The 22,995-nt window shown below is 47.8% G+C and overlaps 1 protein-coding gene across 6 annotated transcripts in view; it reads left to right on the top strand.

The window, feature by feature from the left end:
- Positions 1-7,097: 7,097 nt before the first annotated feature.
- Positions 7,098-22,995, top strand: part of MREG (melanoregulin) — a 58,190-nt gene continuing 42,292 nt past the window's right edge. For 2 of the 6 annotated variants that reach the window (XR_014143397.1, XR_014143395.1), the window contains exon 1: positions 21,926-22,068. Coding sequence is in view for 4 of the 6 variants with exons in the window: in XM_006735002.3 (XP_006735065.1) it covers positions 7,378-7,472 (95 nt within the window). In the remaining 2 variants the exon portion in view is untranslated. Of the gene's footprint in view, positions 7,473-21,922; positions 22,069-22,995 lie in introns of those variants that run through there. The other 4 variants (XM_006735002.3, XM_081813664.1, XM_081813665.1 and 1 more) reach the window with 4 other exon arrangements.

Here is a 22,995-nt window from a genome sequence, read left to right as displayed (position 1 = left end):
GAATCAAAAGGTTGAGCGCCTTGGGGCACAGATGCATACAGAAGATTTCAGTGTCATAATTCTGAAATTTTCGTTCTAGGTAGATTTGCTCCAAGTAATAGTCTGAGGACTATTTATTTTTCATCTCTGTATTCCACAAGAGTTTTAGTACAGTGCCATGCTTATAAAGTTGGCATTTAATAAATATTTGTTAAATTGAATAATTTTAGGTGGTCACAATTAGCTGTGTAAGGGGATGGAGTCGAATCTGATGAAAGTATGTATTTAAAAAATTTATTTATTTATTTTTATTTATTTATTTTTAAAGATTTTATGTATTTGAGAGAGAGAGAGAGCGAAAGAGCACCAGCAGGGCGAGAAGCAGAGGGAGAGGGAGAAGCAGGCTCTCTGCCAAGCAGGGAGCCTGATGCGGGGCTCCATCCCAGGACTCTGGGATCATGACCTGAGCCGAAGGCAGATGCTTAACCATCCGAGCCACTCAGGCGCCCATAAGTACGTATATTTTTTAACAACAATAATTGTAGCTGACGTTTACAGAGTGCTTCCTGTTTTCTGTGAAACTGTGCCGGCTATTATTTCACCTCATCCCGACTGTAGCCACACGGGGGCGCTGTGATACCAGAGCCCATGCTCTTAACCACCTTGTTCATGGTTCTCAAATGTCCTATGTGGTCAGTTTCCTGGAGTTGCCTTAACAGATACCATACACTTCGTGGGTGAAACAACAGAAATTTACTTTCTCACGGTTCCGGAAGCTGTGAGATCAAGGTGTCAGCAGGGCTGATATCATTCTGAGGCCTCACCTTGGCTTGTAGATGGTGGTCTTCTTTCTTTGTCATCACCTGGTCTTCCCTCCGTGTCTGCATCCCAATCTCTTCTTCTTATAAGGAGGCCAGTCATAATGGATTAATAACCTCATTGAACCTTAATTACCCCTCTAAAGGCTCTGTCTTTAAATACAGTCACGTTCTGAGGTACGAGAGATTAGGACTTCAACATACGAATTTTGGAGGGGGACACAGTTCAGTCTGTAACAGTGTGCCTCAGAATTCCCAAACCTTGGAAGTAGGGCTGGGACTAGGGTCTGGGAAGTGAGGGGCGTGGGGTGGAACACTGAGGACATGCTCACTCTCAGGTCTGTTTGTGCAAGTACAGGGTCTGCACCAACAGTGAGTGTCCTTTTAACTACTGTGCCAATAAGCACCTCATGAACCTCCGCCTAGTACCATCCTTGCTGGGGAGCCTGGTAAAAGAGCAGAGTCCGGGGCCCCAGCCCAGAGCTTACGATTCAGAAGGTCTCCGGTAGGGCCTTGGAATCTGGAGTTTCCATAAGCATCCCCAGGGATTCTAATACAGGTGTTCAGGATCATCCCTCAGTCTCAGAGAGAGCTCCTTTACATCCAGTGCAATAATTTCTCTCTTCCTCTTTGGTCTGGGAGTAGATGTCACTGAACTCATCAATTACCCCTCTGAATTTTTAGGGGGTGGGGTGGGATTCTGAAGTCCCTCCTGCAGAAAGCCCCTGTAGTCTGAGTTGCCGGGCACTGACCTTGAGAGGACCAGGAACTGGCCCTTTTTTTGTAGGGTCCTTTCGGTCTGTTCCAGATGGCAGAAGCTCCTTGGACACACACAAGCATGTGTGAACCAGAGCATCAGCTACTACAATTACAGGGTGCAGGTTACACTGATTCTAAGTACCAAGTTGTTTCCAAGAGTCTCTACTAAACTTCCAGAGAGCCAAGATGTTTGTTGCTTGAAACTGAAGAAGGAGCTGATTAGTAAGGTTTTCTTAGAGTCTACATCATGGGGGAGGGAAGGAAGTGAAATCGATCAGCAGACCGCACCAAATAAAAATAGTGTGACAAAAAAAAAAAAAAAAGGAAAGTATTTTGCATTATGGAGAACCACAGAGTGATATGACTGAAGGATTCTCAGGTGGCGGATTTTTGTCTGTTTCTTTTCAAGGAGGAGAAATCAAGCAAAGAAACAGACAAAAATCTCACCTGACTTAATCAAACTTCGGACTGTTGTGTATGGCCCAAAAGAGAGTTGTTCTTTCATAATTCTCTCTCGGAGCACAAACACCCCTTTTTTGTTTCTTAACCCTCTTCAGTGGGACTGGATGGGTTTAGCTCTGAAAGCAATGGAATCTGACCCTCGTTAACTTTAAGCGAAAAAAAGAAAAAGTATTGATTTGACAAGTGATGGAGTAACCTACAGAATGATGGGCAAACTAAACAGCTACAACAACCGGATTTTGGAAAATCCAGGAACAGGCAAGCTCCAGACATCTAAATAGTAATTGCTGTTGGACCTCTTCTCTAGGATGCTGTTTTGAAAATAATACATGTCTCAACTCCAGCCATTTTCTACCTTTGGCTCCTTGTCCTTAAGATGTAAATTTCAGGAAGAATGTCTAATCAGCCCATCTTGGTCACACACTCATCCCTCATTGGAGGTTAAGGTCTGAGGGATGGGGGGTGTACATTCATTGTCATCCCCAACCCATGGGATCGGAGCGGGGGTCTTTCTCAAACAGAAACAGGAGGAGACTCGAGGCGTACTGCAGAGAGAGAAACAAGAGACCCAAAGGGGACCCTTGGCTGACTTTTACCTTAGTGATTTCACTCCCTGATGTGACTTCTCCAGAGATAGGAGGCATGTTAGCTGTCCATCTTGGGTCACTTAGAGTGAGTGATGATGCTGAGGTCAGCTTGGAATACTGGCTTGTCTCAGAAGATAACCTGTTTTCTATAAGGAAGACAGTGTCCTTTAGCTCTCTACTGGATATGGTTAGCTCATAAACAGGCTCTTCAGAAATCAAACATAACTTCATGCCAACTCTGGGTTCACTAAATAGCTCTTTTTCTATTTTCACACATTTCTTTAACACATTTGTTAAGTGCCTACCATGCGTCTGCACTGTTCTAGGTGCTGTCTTACAGAATTCCCTTCTGTTTATTGAGTCCCTAACCTGGATCTGCACGGTTCTAGGTGGTGGGGATATTGCAAGAACAAAACAAAGTCCTTGTTTTCATGGATGGAGCCCACATTCTAGTTCACCATTGCATCCCCAGGACCTGGCTCAATAAATATTTGTTGAATGACTATATGAATGACATCAGCTTAAACTATGTCATTGCAAGCCTAGCTTTTCTGTGGAATGCACTCATGTGCTGTTGGAGCTTAAGAATTTGATTTTCTAATCTTTCCTGCCCTGCATATGCCTTTGCCTCTAACTCACAGGAGTCATCAATAAATTCTTAAAGGAGATAGTTGTTTTCAAAGCAGGTGCTAGAGTTTTTGCTGCCATGGAGAAAGCTGACAACCTGGGCCTTGAAAATAAGCAGCTGATGGGTCTGTGAGTCACTATGTGCCCCAGGAGACTGCCTACTCCCCCGACATCAGGTGCCCAGGGGATCTTGGTGAATGTCAGATGTTGCTGTTTGTGGTGGGTGGTGTTGGCATCAACTCAGGCGGTAGGAACAATCTAGCATCACTCTAAAAAAAGGAAGGCTAGCTGCTCTCCCACGAATGAGGTCTGAAACAGGAAACAGGGTCACCGAAACGTGGTCTCAGCTACCTGGAAGCTGCAGCTGGAGGGTTTGGTAAAATTGTTCTTCCTATCCAAGGTCCAATTTACTAAAAAACAGGGAAATCATGAGGGTATTTAATTTCCAGGAAGATGAGCACTACAAGAACACAGATATAATAATCCTTAGGAAATTGATAAATAGAATACTCACATCAGTTAAAATGAATGAGGTAGTATTATATGTGCTAATAAGGATAGACATCCAAGACATATGATTAGGTGGAAAAAACTGGCAGATTAACATGCACCTTTTATATTAAAACAAAACACTGCCAAAAATAATGACACACACAATGATGCTAAATATACATCACAGAGGCACCCAGGTGCATGTGTGTCTGGAAAAAGGTTGGTACTGTACTCATAACAAGGTTACCCTGGAGGAGGTAGAAAATGAACAGGAGTGCGGGTCATGGCCAGAAGGCATGTAAGCTGTAATATTTAAACTTTTTTAGAGGAATGTTTCATTTTATAAGTTTTAAAACTTAAAATTAACTTTAAAAGAAAAATATTAAGAATTGTTAGAGCAGGCAAACAGTATACACGATTCTTAGTAAGTCAGGGCATTAACCTCCTGATCATGTTTGTTAAGCAGATGTGGTTCCATGGCCTTCTAGAAATATGTTGTCTGAAACAGACCACATAAAAGATGCCCACACATGGCAGAGGTAAAAAATATTGTCCTGGGTAAGCCAAGTAATATTGGAACCAACATTTGCCCAATAGGCTTATACTGGATTTAATCAGTAGTGTTGAACTTTGACATTTCTAAGGAACTTTATGGTTTTCAGACTATCTCATTTGAATCTCTCAACTGTGTCTGGTTTGGTAGGGCCAGATTCATCATCTCCATTTCACAGATTAGAAAATTGAGGTTCAGAAAAATTAAGTGACTTGTCTAAGAGCAAAGCGAGTAAAGGGGCAGAGCACCTACATTTTCCAAGAGCAGAAAGCCTTCTCTCATTTATCCACTCAATAAATCCCACTCCAGTAGTTAATAGTAGCTGCTAGAACCTAGACTGCATCTTCTTGCTGGCTGAGCTCACATTTGGCAGCCCTCTCTACCCACTCTCTACTTGAACCTAAGTGGATTGACTCACATTCAAAATCCAATTTTAGAACCTAGCGCATTCTCCCAAAGGGATTTTCCAGCCAGTAGGAAGTTTGCTGTCAAGAACAACACTCAGCCTCCATCCTGCCATAGTTGCAAGTGATGAATGATGCGGTGCTGGACTTGATACCACAGCCCTGCGATGCCTGGCAGCAGCAGCTACTCTGTAATGTTGACTTTACATCACGGGTCCTTATCCAGTCTCCCCAACTAAGTCAAAGTCAAAGGAAACCTCCTCTTACTCTTCCTGTCCTTCCATAGCCAGCCTGTCAATGAACACGCATTTGGTAAGTTCCTTCAGCTTCATAATGTAGCCAGAACAGGACACACTCACGTGTAGCACACATTTAAAAAATTAATACACTGTCCATGAGAATTGACACTTCTGATAATAAACTCTTGCTCTTCCTCCTCACCCCTGCAAACCTGCTCCCCCCACATTCTTCTCTATCTCAATTAATGGCAAGGCAACTTTTGCAGCTTGTCAACCCAAAACCCTTAGAGTCACTCCTTTCTTTTTTCACACCCTATTTCCAATCCTTTAGCAAATCTCATTGGCTCTACCTTCAATTTCCAACCAGAATCCATATCAGCTCTACGGCGACCTCCCTGGTCTGTCATCTGGATCATTAGAATGGCCTCCATTTGCATCTCCCTGAACAGCCCTTGGCACCCAGTTTCTTCTCAAGATGGCAGCTAGTGGATCCCACTGCCATCTAGATAGACCATATCATTGCCTCCACTCAGACACCTCCAACTCGGAGCAAAATCCAGCATCCTTGCAAAATCCTACAAGGTACCATATTCCATCATTTCCTATTACTGTTCGTCCTGGCCTATACCTCTCCAGGGCCCCTAGAATTCTCTCTCATGCACCCTATAGTTTATTCTCTGTCCTCTGGGATTTTGCACAGTCTCACTCTCCCTGAAATGCTCTTCCCTGTGATATCATAGCTAGCTTATCTCCTTCAAGTCTTGTCTTAAATGTCACCATATTAGGAGGCTTTCTGTGACCACCCCATTTAAAACTGCAGGCACCATCCCTCTCCCCAGCGCACACACACACACACACACACACACACACACACCTCCCTGGCATTTCTTGTCTCCTTCCCTGCCTTATTTATCCCCAGAGCATGCATTACCTTCTAACACACTAAAGAACACACTTGTTTTGTTTGTCTAACTCTCCTCTTAGAATGTTTGCTCGAAGAGAATAGGGGTTTTTGTTTCTTTTGTTCACTGCAGTTTCCCCAGCGCCTAGTACAAGTCTGGCACATAACAGATGCTGATTAAGTATTTGTTGAATAAATCAGATTGGCAAAGATGAAAAATTAGATGGTGACTTGATTGGCGGGGGTATAGGGAAATAGACACTTTCACACGTTGCTGGTCAGAGTGCAAATTGGAATTGCCTCCTTGGGGAGCAATCTGGCAAGGTCCATTAAAATTTAAAAAGGCATCTTACTAAGACCCAGCATTTAGCTGCCAAGCACTTACTCAACAGATATACATGTCTAAACACATAGTTCAAGGATGCTCATTGGCGCATTATTTTAATGACAAAAGGCCGAATGAACTGAAATGTCAGTAGATAGGGGTCTGCTTGAATAACATGGGAACCGGTATGACAGCTTAATAAATAACTGTTAAAATGATAGAGGAAGATATACATGTATTGCTGTGGGACGGTCCCCAGGATCTCCTGAGTGGAACAAATGTGTGAGGTATGCCAGCATTTGGGGGGGGGGGAAGAGGGGAATGTAAGTACACATGCTTACAAGTTCCTACAAGCATACGTAAGTATATAAATAAGTACATAAATAACTCCGGAAAATTGCAAGAAACTAATGATAGAGGTTGCCTGTTCTGTTATTTAAGGGCTGGTGAGCTTGAAAACGACTGGAAAAATTATCGTGAATATAGTACTTAAAAAAAAAAACCCGCTTCTGGGGGCGTCTGGCTGGCTCAGTGAGTGGAGCGTGGGACTCTTGATCTGGGTTCGAGTTTGAGCCCCATGTTGAGTGTGGAGATTACTTAAGAATAAAAAAATCTTGAAAAAAAAAAACACGCCACTTCGTAATGTGACAATCCATGCTCTTCTACTAGCTTTTACTCTGTGTGGGGCTGACCTGGTAAAAAAAATCTGCCCTAAACTCTGCTTTGAAGGCACGGAGTAGGAAGGAGGACCTTTTATTTCCTGGGGCAGTGAAGCCAATAAAACGTATGAATAGATTCAGCCTAACCTCGTGCTCCTGACTCGAGGGCTCGCCCCCTCCTTCCCCCAGCCCCGGGTCGCCCGTCGGAGGTGCCGGCTGCCTGGAGTCCCCGCTTCCTCCTGAGAGGGCAGCAGCGGAGCGTCTCGGGGACGCATGCGTCCCAACTGGCACCCGGGGAATTAAAAGAAAGGGGGGAAGCCCCAACCAAACAGGCGCCCCAAACAAAACCCAAGTGGAGGAAAGCGCGCGGCCGCGCACACCCCGGCCGTGCAGGCGTCTCGGCCTCGCCCGCGTCCCCGGCCGCGGCGTGATGCGCACGGACCGGCCCGCGACGCCCGGGCCGCGACTGTCCCTGCAGCTGGACGCCGGCCGGGTGGCCGCGCCCCAGCCGCGCTCGCTCGCCGCCGCGGCCGTCTCCCCGTGTGCCGGCGCCTCGGGGCACCTCGCTCCCCATGGGGCCGCGGGACTGGCTGAGGACCGTGTGCTGCTGCTGCCCGTGCCGGTGCCTGGAGGAGCCCGCCGCGCCCGAGAAGGAGCCCCTGGTCAGGTGGGTGCGCGCCACGGGCCGCGAACTGGGCTTTCCGTGGCGGCGGCGGGCGGCGCGGAGCCGGGTACCTGTGTGCCCGTCCCAGCTGGGGAGGGGGGGGCTCGCTTCACGGTCGCACTGAGGCGCCCACTCAGCCCCTCGGCCCCTTCCTGGGGATCCTGTCCCTTGGGTGGGATTTTTGCCCGCGAGCACAAACCTCCGGAGGCGCGGGAGACCCGAGTGGACGCCCGCGGGAAGCGCCGAGCGAAGCGCGGGAGAGAAGTTTGTGTCGGCGTCCCATCTGGAGGATTTGCTGTGCCTGACCGTGTATTTAATAGGCGTATTTCAGTGGAACAGGGGACTGTGAGTTTCTGTTCCACCCAGGAAAAAAGTTGGATACTGTGCATTCAGTGTTATTACCAAAGAAAGACAAGTTTAGGGGACTGAGCCCAGGTGATACTTTTCACATAAAAAAATGCTTATTTTCTGTAGGGACCGCCTATTCACTAGGATGTTGACTCATTCATTACAGGTTAAGTTAGGAAGTGTGAGGAAATGGAACGCACATTTGCAGTGCGCTTAATGGCTCTGTTGAGGGGGCCAGGTGACACAGTTTTGTCCTGGGCTGTCATTTTAAGCAATTACTTTTGTACCTTCACCGTGATGAAATGAGGGTTCCACTAGGTCATGCCTACGGGGTAGCTAGGACAGCAACACAAGATTTAAAATGAAATTGGGCACAGGACATGAGGGGAAAGTAAACAAATACTGAAGCCAGCGTTTCTTGTGAAACATGCAGCTAACATGATAAAGCTTTCACGAGTTTTCAAAAGCATGATTTACCTTTTCTTACTCTGTCAAGTCCAAGCACTTCCCTTGACTTTTGAGGTCTTACGTAACCCCTTACTGCCTGTCCACTCTTATTTTCCAGCATATTAAATACTTGCACTCCTTGATTTAATCAGACAGGCGTCCTTGCTGCTCTAGGAACAATCCAACTTTCTTATTCCCCCCAAGCTTGCCTTGACCTTTATCCTTCCTGCCCCCTCCAACCAGCTAAATGCTGGTTCTCAAGCCTCTCCCCACCCCAGCAGCTCTCTTTGATGACTTTGAGCTTATTCATCTCTCACTTCTATGATTTAGGGTTTAGAATTTACCATCTGCCCCTCACTGTTTAGTGAGCACACATGTATGTAGATATATATGTCATATCTGTTTTATATATAGAAACGATTGTACACACGATGCACAATGTTTTTGTGTGCTCTTGCTGATGGTTTCAACAAGAAACCTAGATTATTAGGTTAATATGGACAGGGAGACATCTAGTAAACTACCCTTAGTCTTAAAAGAAGTGGCTAACGATCTGGAATTTCATGCTTGCTTGTACGTGCAACCTGTCAATATTCACTGTAACGAGAAATACAGTACTCATCCTCAGTGTCTTGGGTCTTTCCAATTTTCCATCCCGGATTGCTATTTGAGTTAATAGTTTTGGCTATTTGAAAATCACTCGCCACTCCCCCTTCCTTGGCCCGCCCCATCCCCTGCAACCACTTACCTGCGGTCTGCCTTCCCAGGTTTGCCTCTTCTGGAAATTGTGTATAAATGGAATCGTACACAAAGTGGCCTTGGCACCTGGCTTCTTTCACTCAGAATCATGTTTTTGAGTTTCATCCATGTTGTAGCATTTATCAGCACTTCATTCCTTTTTACGGCTGAATACCCTTCTTTTGTTTGGCTTTCGTACATGTTATTTATCCAGTGGATGGACATTTGGGTTCTTTCCACTTTTTGGCTTTGAACATCTGTGTACAAGTTTTTGTGTGGATGTATGTTTTCAGTGACCTTGGGTTTATTCCTAGAAGTGGAATGCTGGGTCATACAGGAATCCTCCATTTAACTTTTTGACAAACTGCCAGACTGTTTCCCAAAGTGACTGGTTTGAAATCTTTTTTTTTTTAAGATTTTATTTATTTATTTGACAGAGAGAGACACAGCGAGAGAGGGAACACCAGCAGGGTGAGGGGGAGAGGGAGAAGCAGGCTCCCCGCAGAGCAGGGAGCCCGATGTGGGACTTGATCCCAGGATCCTGGGATCATGACCTGAGCCGAAGGCAGTCGCTTAATCGACTGAGCCACCCAGGCGCCCATGATTGGTTTGAAATCTTGATGTGGTGAAATCATGGGGCCAGATGGTCTTAGTTTTTATTTTATGGAGAACTTCATTCTTTATGTCTTTTTTTTTTTTTCTCATTTATAAAAGAAGGTTTTGTATATATGCTCTGCCCCTAACCAAATCCTTTTTGGTGACGTAATGGTTTTCAAATTTTGTTTCGTGCCGCAAGGGAACAGTGCCGGGATGAGGTGTGCTTGGGGGAATGACAAAGTGTCATTTGTGTATGCGGTCACCTGCGGGCCTTTTCCAGCACGCACCAGGGATTCTTGTGAGTTCAAGAAAAGCAACTCTGAGTCTCATCTCCTTTGCCAATCTGATCATGCGTTTTGTGTTTTGATCTTGTTCTTTTTTTTTGCCTTTTTCTGGAACTTTATACCTGAAGGGAAATGCCTGTTCCTTGTCTGGTTTACGTCTGTATTTCTCTCTGTTCCGCTAGTTCTTTATTTCCCCTTTTTCTAGAAATACGCTGAGGCTTCCCCTGACTGAAAATTCATCCTGATATTGCCAAGCCCTTCAATTACCATCCTTTGCTTCCTTTTGTGTCGGGCACAAAGGTTTTGAAAGAGTTGTCAACTGTACCCCCCACCCCCACTTCCTTCTTTACCACCCATTCCCCATGAAATCTGGTTTCTTTCTTTTTTAATTTTTAAAAAATATTTATTTATTTTTGAGGGGGGAGAGGAGCAGAGGGGGAGAGAGAGAGAGACAGAATCCCAAGCAGACTCCCCACTGAGCAGGGAGCCAGACGCGCGTGGCTCCATCCCATGACCCCGAGATCACCGGCGGAGCTGAAATCAAGAGTCAGAGGCTCAACGGACTGAACCACCTAGGTGCCCCTGAAATCTGGTTTCTGGCCTCTGCTTGATTACATGAAAATTGCTGTCTTGCAAGTCACAAGAGAAAGAAATCTGATGTTCTTTTCTCAGTGTTCAAGCCATACCTCTGTGCTGACCATCCGTGCTTGCTTTCACACTTCTCTTTCCCTGGCTTGCCTGATTTTGCGTTCTCTGGTTTCTGCCTGTGATTGGTCCAGTCACGCTGGTCTCTCCCCTGGTGTCTTTGCGGATGCCATATTTGTTAGCTAGACATCTTTTTGTTTTTTTCTACTTCTTAAGCTTCTGCTCTGTTCTCCAGGCCCATTTCAGCTGCCATTTTTTTTTTTTAAAGATTTTATTTATTTATTTGACAGAGAGAGACACAGCGAGAGAGGGAACATAAGCAGGGGGAGTGGGAGAGGGAGAAGCAGGCTCTCCGATGAGCAGGGAGCCCGATGTGGGGCTCGATCCCAGGACCACAGGATCATGACCTGAGCTGAAGGCAGATGCTTAATGACTGAGCCACCCAGGGGCCCCATCAGCTGCCACCTTTGTGAGGGAGCCTTAGAAAGTCTCCCCAAGCAGTTATGGTGTCTCTTTACTTTCTCTCTACCCCTCGGGTCACTTCTGGTTATGACAGTTCTAAGCTGGGTGCTGCAACCCCAGCTTGACTGGAGGTTCTACTCTGGGTTGGAGGGGCTAAATCCAGCTCACCTGCCAACCCTGCTGTGCCCAGCACAGTGCTCAACATGGGGTAAGAACTGAATAGCTACTTTTTGATGGGTAATGATTACAATACTAGCTGTTCATTTGTTAATTTCCATGTGTAAATTTTTTAAAAATTTATTTAAAACAAAATGCTATTGAGCCAACACACATACACCCAGCATCCACCATAAGAAAACAGTGATAGAATTGAAGCCCTCCACCTATCTCTCATGACTGCATCTACTTTCCTTCTTAACTTTATAGAAATGGTGCATCCTGGGTGTAAGCCATTGTGTGAGTGAGGTTTCTTTGCATACCTTCTGTCATTAGTCATCCCTAGGACTGAATGAAATAGGTGTTATTTACCTCCATTTTATAAAGGAAGAACCCAAGGCTTAGAGAGTTGAAATGAATTCAGAGTCACAGTTGGTAAGTCGGAGAGCCAGAATTTGAATCCAGGTCTGTCAGACTTCCAAGTCCATGCCTTGCATTGTAAAAAATTCAGAAAACTACCAAATATTTTCCAGAAGTAACTTATAATACTTATGCATGAGAAACTGGTGGATATCAGTAGCCTTCACTCCTGTCTGTTTTGGCCCCTTTCTCCTTCCCTTTTTCCATGTCCTTCATAGCTATAGTTCTTTTACCTAGAAGTGGAAGCAACCAGGCCCCGTGAAGTGAGCCCAGTGGGAGTTAGGAGACCTGAGTCCTAGTTTCAGCTATTAACTAGCTGTGGGATTTGGGAGGGGGCCTCTTTACCTTCCTCAAACTTTAGTTTCTTCTTTTGCAAAATGGGGAGATCAGACTTTTTTTTTTTAAAGATTTGTTTTAGAGAGAGAGAGAGAGTATGAGAGCAGGGGGAGGGGCAGAGGGAGAGGGAGGGAAAGAATCCTCAAGCAGATTCCTCGCTGAGCGCGGAGCCCCACACGGGGCTCGATCTCACGACCCTGAGATCATGACCTGAGCCGAAATCAAGTCGGACTCAATCGACTGAGCAACCCAGGTGCCCTGGGAGATCAGACTTTGATGCATGATCTTGCAGGGCTGTTCCAGGCTTGATGCAAATCATCCTCCTCCTGCGGGCTTATGTCCGCTGAAATCGTTTGACTGGGACCCCAGGGGCAGTGAGACCATCTGTGGTACAGGGAAGGAACCTGAAGGCCCAGGGCATATGCATCACAACCACTTGTCCAACTCCTTAGCTGCCCAGGGCTGTTTCACCAGCGAATAGGTGAGCAGTCATCTCTAATGCCAGGAAGCTTGGGAACAGGTCTCAAGAAAGGACATAAGACCTGACCTTCACAGCAGGCTTCAGGCCCAAAGAAAGCCAGAGGTTTTGTTCAGTCTCATTGTTTTCTCCCCCTTCACTCCGATTTTAGGACAGAGTTGTCTAAGAATCATCTTTTCCATCATCTTGGAAGGTTTGAGGTTGTGCACGCCGTTCTTCTCTGTCCTGCCTGTATTCCTAAAATAAATAGTGATCAAACCACAAGGAACCAATGTGCACTGAGGACAAATGGATTGTTTTGGAAAGGCTAGATTATTGATCATTTGTCTGTAAAAGAGTGAATGACTTTTTGGCTCAAGGTTTCATGTTACTAATGAAAAGAAACATAAGGGGTGTGTATCATTAGTTTCCTAGGACTGGCACAACAAAGTACCACGAATCTGGTAGCTTAACCCAACAGAAATGTGTGCGTTCACAGTTCTGGAAGCTCTAAGGACTCTAGGGAGAATTGCTTCTTGCAGGTTCCAACTTCTGGTGGCTACTAGTGTTCTTGGCTTCTGGCTGCCCACTTCCAGTCTTTGCCTCTGTTTCCTTCCATGTGCCTCTTCTCCTCTGTCTCAAATACCCCTCTCTTTGCTCTTGTAAGGATATCAGTCATTGGAGTTAGGGTCCATCATAAATCCAGCTTGATCTCATCTCAAGATCCTTAACTTAATCACAGCTGCAAAGCCCCTATTTCTGAATAAAGTCACATTCACAGGAACCAGGGGTTGGGACTTGGACAGATCTTTTGGGGGGGACACTCTTCAACCCACTATGGGGTACTTTCAGGAAGATGTTTGAGCTCAGAGCACTGGTTTTTATTTCACTTTTATAGCATGGCTTTCTTCCATCCGTGGTAAAAGCATGCTCTTGCCATATAAAAATCCCTCCCAAGCATGAGTTGTGGCCCTTGAAATGACATGATTCTGGAAGTGCAGCTGCAGTTAGCCTTTGAGCAGAGCGATGTCCCAGTCCTCTGGCACCAGAGTCCACTGCCATATGACATCCAATAGGGACAGACCTCAGAGATCTGGAAGAGCCTATGATGCAGTGTGAAGGGAGGGCCGTGCAAATGTCACTCTCTAAAGCCTACTTCACAAGGGTCACTTTGAAGTGTGTCGGGGAGTACAGTTCTTACGCTCTAATTTTTACTTACTCTAATCTCTGATTTTTTATTGGCTGTCGATAACTGATAAACACCATGACCACCAACTTGTTGAAAAGCCACAGAAGAGAGGGAGAGAATTACAACCGTGGCTGAGTTTTTTTTAAAGATTTTCTTTATTTGACAGAGAGCACAAGTAGGCAGAGCAGCAGGCAGAGGGAGAGAGAGAAGCAGACTACCTGCTGAGCAGGGAGCCCGACATGGGGCTCGATCCCAGGACCCCGGGATCATGACCTGAGCCCTGGCTGAGTTTTTATTCGTGGCTCTCTCTTAAGCCACCCAAGTGAACCACGTGATGAGCGTCCACAAGGCTTTAGCTCCCTGCTCTCGTCCAGCCTCCACTCCTGAGAGCAGAATTTACGCACATATGTATCTGCGGGTGGTGCACAGAGACAGCCTTCTGTGTCTCCTTTTTCTGCAGTGCCTGGAGTTCCCAGCAGGGAAAAAGAAAATAAAATCTCAGTTTGCTCTTGAGGGTTGTTTCCTGCTATTCTGAGAAGGAATTGAACAGGGCCTGCGAGTGTGGGCAACAGAATGGAATTTCCCAGACCATAAAGGAACGCTGGGTGTGCACTATGCTTGGGGGCCATTCTAAGCAGCGGAATCACCAATAAAAAGCACAAAAATGCAAAAAACATGGCACTAAATACACAACGAAAAGGACACTTGTCTACACTACGAGAGCCGAAACAGAAAGCAGAGCGACGTCTTGTTGGAGCTCAGCCGGGGACATGCCCCTTGAGTGCTGCAAAAGCACCCCCAGTATCGATTTGGGATGACAGATAAATTTTGGTACGTGGGTAAATGTGCAAATATGGGAATGATGAAGCTCAGCTGTAACTGTGTCTGTAATCCCCCCTTGACGGTTGGAGAAACTGAGGCACAAGAGCTTGGGTAGCTTACTCAGAGGCATACTTGGCCGAGCTGAGGTTCAAATCCTTTTAGAAGGAGAAGGGGCTGCCTCGTACGCAGGGAGATGTGTAACTAGCTTTTTATGTGATGTGTGCTACAAATTGTGTTTGCAGTATGAGACCTGCCCCGAACTGTTATAACCCGGGGTTGAGAGCCCTCGGGCCCATTTTTCTGTATTCAGGCTGCCCGTGGGAAAGCAGGTGCCCGTGGGAAAGACGGGTGGTGGGTTTAAGACACTTGGGAGGCAATCACCACCAGCTCGAGAGGAACAATAATCCTTTACATGTGTGGAGTTTTTCATTTAACAGTGTGGACTCACATGACCTCCGAGCTGAGTAAATTGTCTTCTACCCTTGGAAGGGCTTAAAAAAAACGTTGGCTGAAGTGTTCGTGTCAGTGAGATCTCTCCGACTGGGGCCCAGATGGCCTGACTCTTTCCCCTTAGTGTGCCGCAGGGCGCACCCCCCCCCACGCCCCCTCTCACCCTCCACCCCCCCCACCCCCCAGCTAACGCAGCTCGGCCATGACTTCCTGCAGAACCTGCAGGTACAAAGCCCAGAGCCCTGGGCCAGACAGTGATTCATAGGAAGCGCCTGGCGAGGCACACAGGATTCCTACTGCAGGAATCGGCTCCCAGCTCGAAGAATCTATTGCAAAGCCTGGATTTTTACCTTCTTGAAAGCCAGAGGGGAGAGAGGCGTGGGTCAAGGGCACAGTTCCCAGAACGGCGCCTCAGGTCCAATGAGTAGGAGGTGAATGCTTTACCAAGAAGTCAGCCACTCAAGGTTCACAGAAGGATGACTTATAAAGGTTTTCTTCCCAGGAGACCTCCAGAGTCCTTCTTCCCCTTTTAGTGAATTGCATGAGTCAGTCTTAGTGACATTGGAAGTTCCTGAGAAGATGAAATTTCTTTCTCTTATGCATCCTGTGACCTAGGTTTCCTGGAACTTTTTATTCTCTAGATAGCTTGAAGGGATCTTATCATTACACTTTTGTTTAAAAAGTAAATTCTGCTCCAGTGCTGGGTAAAATAAGTTTATTTTGTTAGCGATTGAAGTCCTTTTTAGTCTGGTGAATACATATTTGTTTGGTGCCAATTACATACTGTGCGCTCTGTTCTTTTGGGCCTTTTTTAGGGAATAATTTAGGTGAGACACTGTGTATCTGAAGTACCCCCCTACTGCCCAAAGCTGGTAAGAGTTTACTGAATTCCCCCCTCACTTATTATTTTTTTCCTTAACTTTAAAAAATCCAGGTTTGTATATGTGATATCAGAAACTAAAAACATAAAAATAGGTACAGTATAAACAACTATAAAGTGAATATTCTTGTAACCACCATCCGGGGCAAGAGATAACTATGGCTAGTCCTGTATCTCCCACCCCTGATTGTGTCTAGATTTTTGTGATAGTCATTTCCTGGCTTTTCTTTTTTTTTTTTTTTAAAGATTTTATTTATTTATTTGAGACAGAGAGAATGAGAGAGACAGAGAGCACATGAGAGGGGGGAGGGTCAGAGGGAGAAGCAGACTCCCTGCCGAGCAGGGAGCCCGACGCGGGACTCGATCCCGGGACTCCAGGATCATGACCTGAGCCGAAGGCAGTCGCTTAACCAACTGAGCCACCCAGGCGCCCTCCTGGCTTTTCTTTAAAGCTTTACCATCTATGTGTGCACCTTGAACATGTATTTTAGTTTTGCTTGCTTTTAAGCTGTACCTAAATGACATCAAACTGTGTGAGATCCATCCACTTTGCTGTGTGTAGCTTAACCTGTGATTCTCAGTGCTCCGTAGGGTATCCATTTTGTTCACCCATTCTACTGTTGGTGGACTTTTGGGTGGTGTTGGCTGGTGAAATTGTTCATCCTTCAGCCATACGGGCCGTCCCTTGGGTCCTCAGATACACCAAGCATGCTCCTGTCTCAGGGCCTTTGCACTTCCTGCTCTACCTGTTTAGAATGTTCTTTCTCCACTTACCTGTATGGGTAACTCCCTCACTTTATCCAGGTCTCTGCTCAAAGTCATTTTATCAGAAAGTGCTTCCCTCACAACCCCTTTTAAAACAGTGCCCCCACCCCCTCACTCTGTCCCTTTTTTTTTTTTTTAAAGATTTTATTTATTTATTTGAGAGAGAGAGAATGAGAGAGAGCACATGAGAGGGGATAGGGTCAGAGGGCAAAGCAGACTCCCTGCCGAGCAGGGAGCCCGATGCGGGACTCGATCCAGGGACTCCAGGATCATGACCTGAGCCGAAGGCAGTCGCCTAACCAACTGAGCCACCCAGGCGCCCCACTCTGTCCCTTATTCACCATGTATTCCTTCCGACCCCTGAGCATCGCCTGACGTAAGCTTATGTGCTTATTGTCTGCTTCCTCCCGTGAGACTGTGAGCCCACCTTCGTAAACTTAAACAGCTAAAAAATGTTAAGTTTGTCTGTGAGTCTGGAGACAGGGATTTCCAGCCTCATTTCTACCATTCAGAGCCCTATGAACTTGGGAAACAACAATTCATCACTTAGCAAATATTTATTGAGCATCTCCTATGTGCCAGGAGCTGTTGTAAGCACTGTCGCAAGTCATATATCACAATATCACTGAGCCAAGTAGGTAGTGATCCTCTCCTCCTTTTATTCTAGTGGGGGGAGGAAGCAGCAAATATAATAAGTAAATTGGAAGATAAATATGTGTGTAGGAAAAAGAAAAGGCAGAGCATGGGCGGGGGGTACGCTTGCCATTTTAAGTAGATTGGTCAGCTCCTCATCCAGGAGCTAATGTTTAGACAGAGATTTGAAGGAGGGGAGGGAGTGAGGCATGTGGATATCTGGGGGAAAACATTCTAGGTAGAAGGATCAGCCAGTGTGACTGGGGGGTTCAGAGGACAGCAAAGAGGCCAGAGTGGCTGGGATGTCATATGGGGCCCAATAGAACACTGAATGACTGGCTTATATTCTAGGTCAAATGGGAGCCACTGCAGGGTTTTGAGGGAGGGGCAGCATGGTCTGATTTACATAGTAAGGAGATCACTTTGGCTGTTGTGTTAGGGATAGAATTGGTGGGAGGCAACAGTAGCCAGCAGTAGGCGGAAATAATGAGTAGAGGGATTCCTGTGCCAGGTGTAAGACAGACCCACCCTGGTTCACCAGACCCCAGACTCTGCTGGGGTGTGTTCATGCCTGCCCCTTGTATCCTTGGCTCAGGGTGGCAGAGGTAGAGGTGGATATTTTCTGAATGTAGAGCCAGAAGGATTTTCTGATGGATTGGAGGTAGGGGATGAGAGAGCCAAGAGTGACGTCAGGATTTTGGCCTGAGCAGTTGAAAGGATGGAGTTTCCACGATCTGAGTGGAGGCTGCTGGTGCTTGGTTTTAACCATGGTGAGCTCGAACTGCTTATCACACATCCACAGAAATGGGAAGAAGCAGTACGTGTAGGAGTCTGGGGACACAGGTAAGTGTAGACTTAGGAACGTGCCTCACGTAGATGGTATTTGAAGCCATGAGAGGGGGTGAGGTGAGCGGGAGTGGTGCAAGCAGAACAGAGACCAAGGATTGGGTCCCATCCTCCTGAGCCCCCCTGCCCACTTCCCAGGGTTCTTGTCAGGGCCATCTTCAAGCCGGAAAGCACTGGGCACGTGCACAAGACGAGATGGCACGGGGCTCTCTGTCAGCCCCAGGGACGGAAGGCAGGGAGGGCAGGGGCACAACGGGCACCAGGGCCAGAAAAGGGGCCCCCGATTGGGGCTTTTCTTCCTTCACTTTGAGGCAGGTGGTACCTCTGGCATTGAAGAGAGTCATGGACCTCGGTGGGGAAAGGCTGAGAAAAACTCTGGCATCTATGGAACCGTGTTTAGATTGGGGGTCAAGTGATGGATCAGCCAGGTGTGAGAAAGAGCCAGAGTATCTGGTGGGAGGGAAGGAAGGAAAAAGGGAGGGAGGGAATGTAGGAAGGGGGGGACGGAGAGAGAGAGAAAGGGGAAAAAACAAAGAGGAAGGACAGAGGGGGAAAAGGAGAGGGAGAGGATCTTGGATCCTCCTGCTCCGTCACTGGGAGGCTTCCTTAGCAAGAGGAAGGAGAGGTCTGGAAGCCATGGGCTCAATAGGAGACCAGTTCTCAGTGGGGAATCAGATGAGGTGTCCTTAGGTAGTCAAGGGGGTGCCACCAAACGGCCTTCGGGGTCTGTTTTTTGAGACTTTGGTTGCTGTTTATTGGAGATTTTAAAAAAATCATTTATTTATCAGAGAGAGAGAGAGCACGTGCACATGAGAGAGCACACAGGGTAGGGGAAGGCAGAGGGAGAGGGAGAGAATCTCAAGCAGACTCCCAGCTGAGCACAGAGCCCCACATGGGGCTCGATCTCGTGACCCTGAGATCATGACCTGAGCTGAAACCAAGAGTCGAACTCTGAACCAGCTGCACCACCCAGGCGGCCCTATTGGAGATTTTTATCTTTTCACTGTCTTGAGGGCTTCAGCCTTACACCACCGATCTCTGACCCACGGCCTGTCTGTGGGGAGAGCTGGGGGGGGGTCACTGCAGCTCCAGGTGTCAGCAGCGGTATTCTGTGGGGTAGGGAGGACTTGTTGGTAGGGAGTACTCACGGGAAGCTCTGGAAACTCTTGGTAAGCAGCCTTAGTGGCCGCCGGCTCTTTGCACCTGCATTCCCCAGGCAGGGAGTCCGGTGTTCCCAGATCTTGAGTCTCCTGGGAGCTGCAGGTGGGTTGAAAGAAAAGACTCCCAAGGGATTGGGTTTTGTGCCCCCAGGTGGGACTAGGAGTGGAATCATCCTACCTTTTGCGAGTGAAAGCTGCTTCTGCTTCTAATGTGACTTCAGAGCCACCTCTCAAATGCCCAAGCTTAATAAAATATTTATCACCAGCAGATGGTGGCCAGAGGCAAAACAGCCGCTCTCACTTTCTTTAGAACCTTTCCGAAATCATATGGGGGAGGGAGAGAAAGTCAAAGTTCCCAGCTCAACACCGCCCCTTCATCCCTGCCTTTTGTCCTCCCTGGGCTTCTTGGGCTCAGACCTCAGGGCCTTTGCACTGAATTCTCTTTACACAAGCCCCAGAGTCCTTCCCAGAGGTACCGGAGCTGCTTCTCCAGTCGTTTGCTTCAGGCATTTCTTTTTTTTTTTTTCCTGGTCTCTCCACCTTAAGGGTTTACAATTTTAGAATAAAGTGGATTGATGCCTGGACTGGGTGGGTGGTGCAGGATAAAAGGAACAGGGACTAGCATGCTGGAGCAAAGAATCTGGGATCAGTGAGTCGGGCGGGCTCTGACAGAACCCTCCCTCACTTTCATCTTGACCAGTATGTGGCTGAGCAGATGGGCAGGCCACATTCCACACTCAGGAGGACGGCAGGAGCCCCAGGCAAACAGCACGGGTCAGAGTCATTGCTCTCTCAGAGGCAGAAGCGCGCGATGCTCTTGCCTGTTTTATGCCATTCCCCTGGGTGTCAGTGACTAGGCAGTCCGAGGCCCGTGGGACGCCAGGGCAACACGGCTCCTAATTAGGGTAGCGTTATAGTTGTGGAGAGAACTCTGGAGGCCCCACCTGCCTAGAGGCAGGAGCCCTTTGAACAGGCCCGGTGTTGACCTCCCTGCAGAGCTGCATTTGGGTTTGCAGACCAAGCAGGAGAGGCTGTTTCACATTGGCTGGAGTCATGCATGTTCGTGTGTGTGTGTGTGTGTGTGTGTGTGTGCATGTGTGTTGGAGTGAAAGACAGACAGACAAAGAGAGAGAGAGAGAGATTGGCTTTGAGAGGCAGGGGGACTAGCCAGGGAGGCACCTGTTGTAATCTTCTCAAAACATGCAAAGAAATTGTGGATTGCTAGCAGAAAGTGGGCTAGATTATTCATGATCAGATGTTGTTGATCACCGATAATGGGGGTGGATACTGGCTAGTTTCTCAACCTCGGCTTTGGGAAAGTTTTAAAAAGGTGGCAGGGGTGAGTTGTGGCTGAGATTTCCTTTAACAACTCACTCTGCTACATTCAACACGTACTTTTAAAGCACCTCCTCTGTGCCTGACCCTGCTAGGCCATGTGGGAGGTCAAGAAGTGCAGAAAACAGTCCCTGCCTGGAGGAACTTTCCAGCCGGTGGCAGAGTCAAGACTCACACGAATGAAACAAATTCGGGGACAAGGAAGAGAGCAGTTTCAGGAAAGTACTAGGGTTTTGAGGCCTTGGAGGGAAATGTCCCGTGCATTGGGAGCCCGGGTGGTGTCTCTGGGGTCTCAGGGCCGGGAGGAGCCACCCTGGGGGGAATTTGCCGGTTTGTATGGGGACCGCGGCACACGTGTACTCGTTATCTGAGCCTCTCCATTTGTGGGTGTCCAGCATTTGGCTGTCCAGTCTGTGACACGTGGCTGCTTGGAGCCACCCCACTGGGGACCTCCTGCTGGGAGGACTATCAGCTGGCCGTCAGTCCTCAACAGACGGTTAAGCAACACCAGAGTCTGGTCCGTGTCTGCAAAGGGGGGGATAGCGTTCCCTACCCTTCTGACCTCAGATGGCCCTGTCACAGGAAGCATGGGATGTGGGAGCCCTCGGACGAAGCTCTGTGTAGTGCAGCAGTGCTTTCTCAATAGTGTAAAATCTACTTAGGCGGAGAGCCGTCCGAGGCAGCACCCTTCAAGTTAGGGACACCTCTCCGGGGTCTGCCTGCCCTTTGGAATTCCTCCCGGCCCCACCTTCTGTCTTCCTTGTGGCTCACCTGCTGTCTCCAGTCGACCCCCATCCCCCGCGCTGTTTCAGTCTAGCTGTTCCCGGAGGCCTTTCCTTACTCCTCAGGCCCAGGCCGGGCCTCCGATGCTACGGCTTCCAGGTGATGGAAATGCACGTGCATTTCTCCCTAGTCTAGATGGCCAGCACCATCCTCGTTCCTCAGCCCGGATCCTGACCTCCCTGTGAATGTCCCGTAGGCTCAGGGTCAACCGTGGCCTCCTCTGCGCGGTGCCAGTTGAAGGCATCCCTCTCCTTCGTCAGCTAGGCCTCTGCTCGCACCTCGGGGCCGCCCGCCACCGGGCTCCAGCATCTCGGGATGTCCGTTCCCGCCCTGTTTCCACAGCCACCCCCTTGCCCGTGCTCGCCCCAACCAGTATTTCAGACGTTTAGAATGACATATGTATTTGTTAGCAGAACTCCCCCTTGCCTGTGCCCCAAAGAAACCTTCGTTGTAACTCTAAAAATGAGATTTAAATCGAGCAGCCCTGGTGGTTGTGGCTGGTTTGTGGGCTTCTGTCTCTGTCTGCCCATCTCCTGTGGCACTCCTTCCCCGCCAACTGCCCCCTGGGCCCCTGACAGAGGACCTCAAAGATCAGGTCATGAACACCGCACCTGCCGTCTTAGCATGGCCTCCTAGGCCATGTCCTTGTTCCTTCTTCCCCCGAGTTGTTTCTATTTTTGTTTTTTTTAAGATTTTATTTATTTGTTTGACAGAGAGAGAGACAGCACAAGCAGGGGAAGCAGCAGACAGAGGGAGAGGGAGAAGCAGGCTCCCCGCCGAACAGAGAGCCCAGGACCCTGGGATCATGACCCGAGCCAAAGGCAGACGCTTAACTAAGTCACCCAGGTGCGCCGCCCCCCACGCCAAGTTGTTTCTAAAACCCAGACCTGACAAGGCTCAGAATCCCCTTAACACTTGACAGTTCACAGAATAAAGCCCGAACTCCAGCACTGTCATCAGTCTGACCCCGAACGACCTTTTCTTCCTCCCATCCTTCTGTCTCCCTCTGTGCGTGCACTCTGTGGTGTAGCCATACAGGGAGGTGTGGAATCTCCCAGCCCTGTGGGCACCTCAGAGGCTCCTGCTGTTCCCTCTGCCGGGAACACCTTTCCCCTGGCTTCTCCTGGCGACAGGCTGTGCTTCCTCAGGTCTGGGCTAGATGTCGCCTCCACAAAACCTTTCTTGAACTTCCTTCTCATCACACAGGTTGTCACTCCTTCTCTGGCTCTATGACATTCCTTTTATACTTAAAAAAAATTTAATTTCACTTATCTCATTGCACTTATAGTCACAGTAAGGGTGGGGGCAATGTCCTATTTGTTTTCAAGTCCCCAGAGAACCCTGGTGCCCCGGATACAGCAGGCATCCATTCCATGTTCGTTGAATCAACAACTGATGGAATGAATGAATGAATTTGACATGCTTGTTAAAGCCCGTGTGGCCAGGGCACTGAGGCCTCATTTGCCTCATCTTTTGTTGACTCATCATTTTTTTTTTTTAATTTTTTAATTTAAATTCAATTTAGTTTACGTAGAGTGTGTTCCTAGTCTTGGAGGTAGAGTTTAGTGATTCATCGTTGCAAACAACACCCAGTGCTCATTACATCACGTGCCCTCCCCAGTGTCCATCACACAGTTACCCCTTCCCCGCACCCCCTCCCCTCCAGCAACCCTTAGTTTGTTTCCTATGATAAAGAGTCTCTTATGGTTTGCCTCCCACTCTGTTTTTATCTTATTTTATTTTTCCTTCCCTCCCCCTCAGTTCTTCTGTTTT

Source organism: Leptonychotes weddellii, chromosome 3 (genome assembly GCF_054177405.1).
Source record: "Leptonychotes weddellii isolate Sample4059 chromosome 3, ASM5417740v2, whole genome shotgun sequence".
NCBI lineage: Eukaryota > Metazoa > Chordata > Mammalia > Carnivora > Phocidae > Leptonychotes > Leptonychotes weddellii.
The sequence above is the reverse complement of the archived record's forward strand: the minus strand, read 5'-3'. Positions and strand labels throughout refer to the sequence as shown.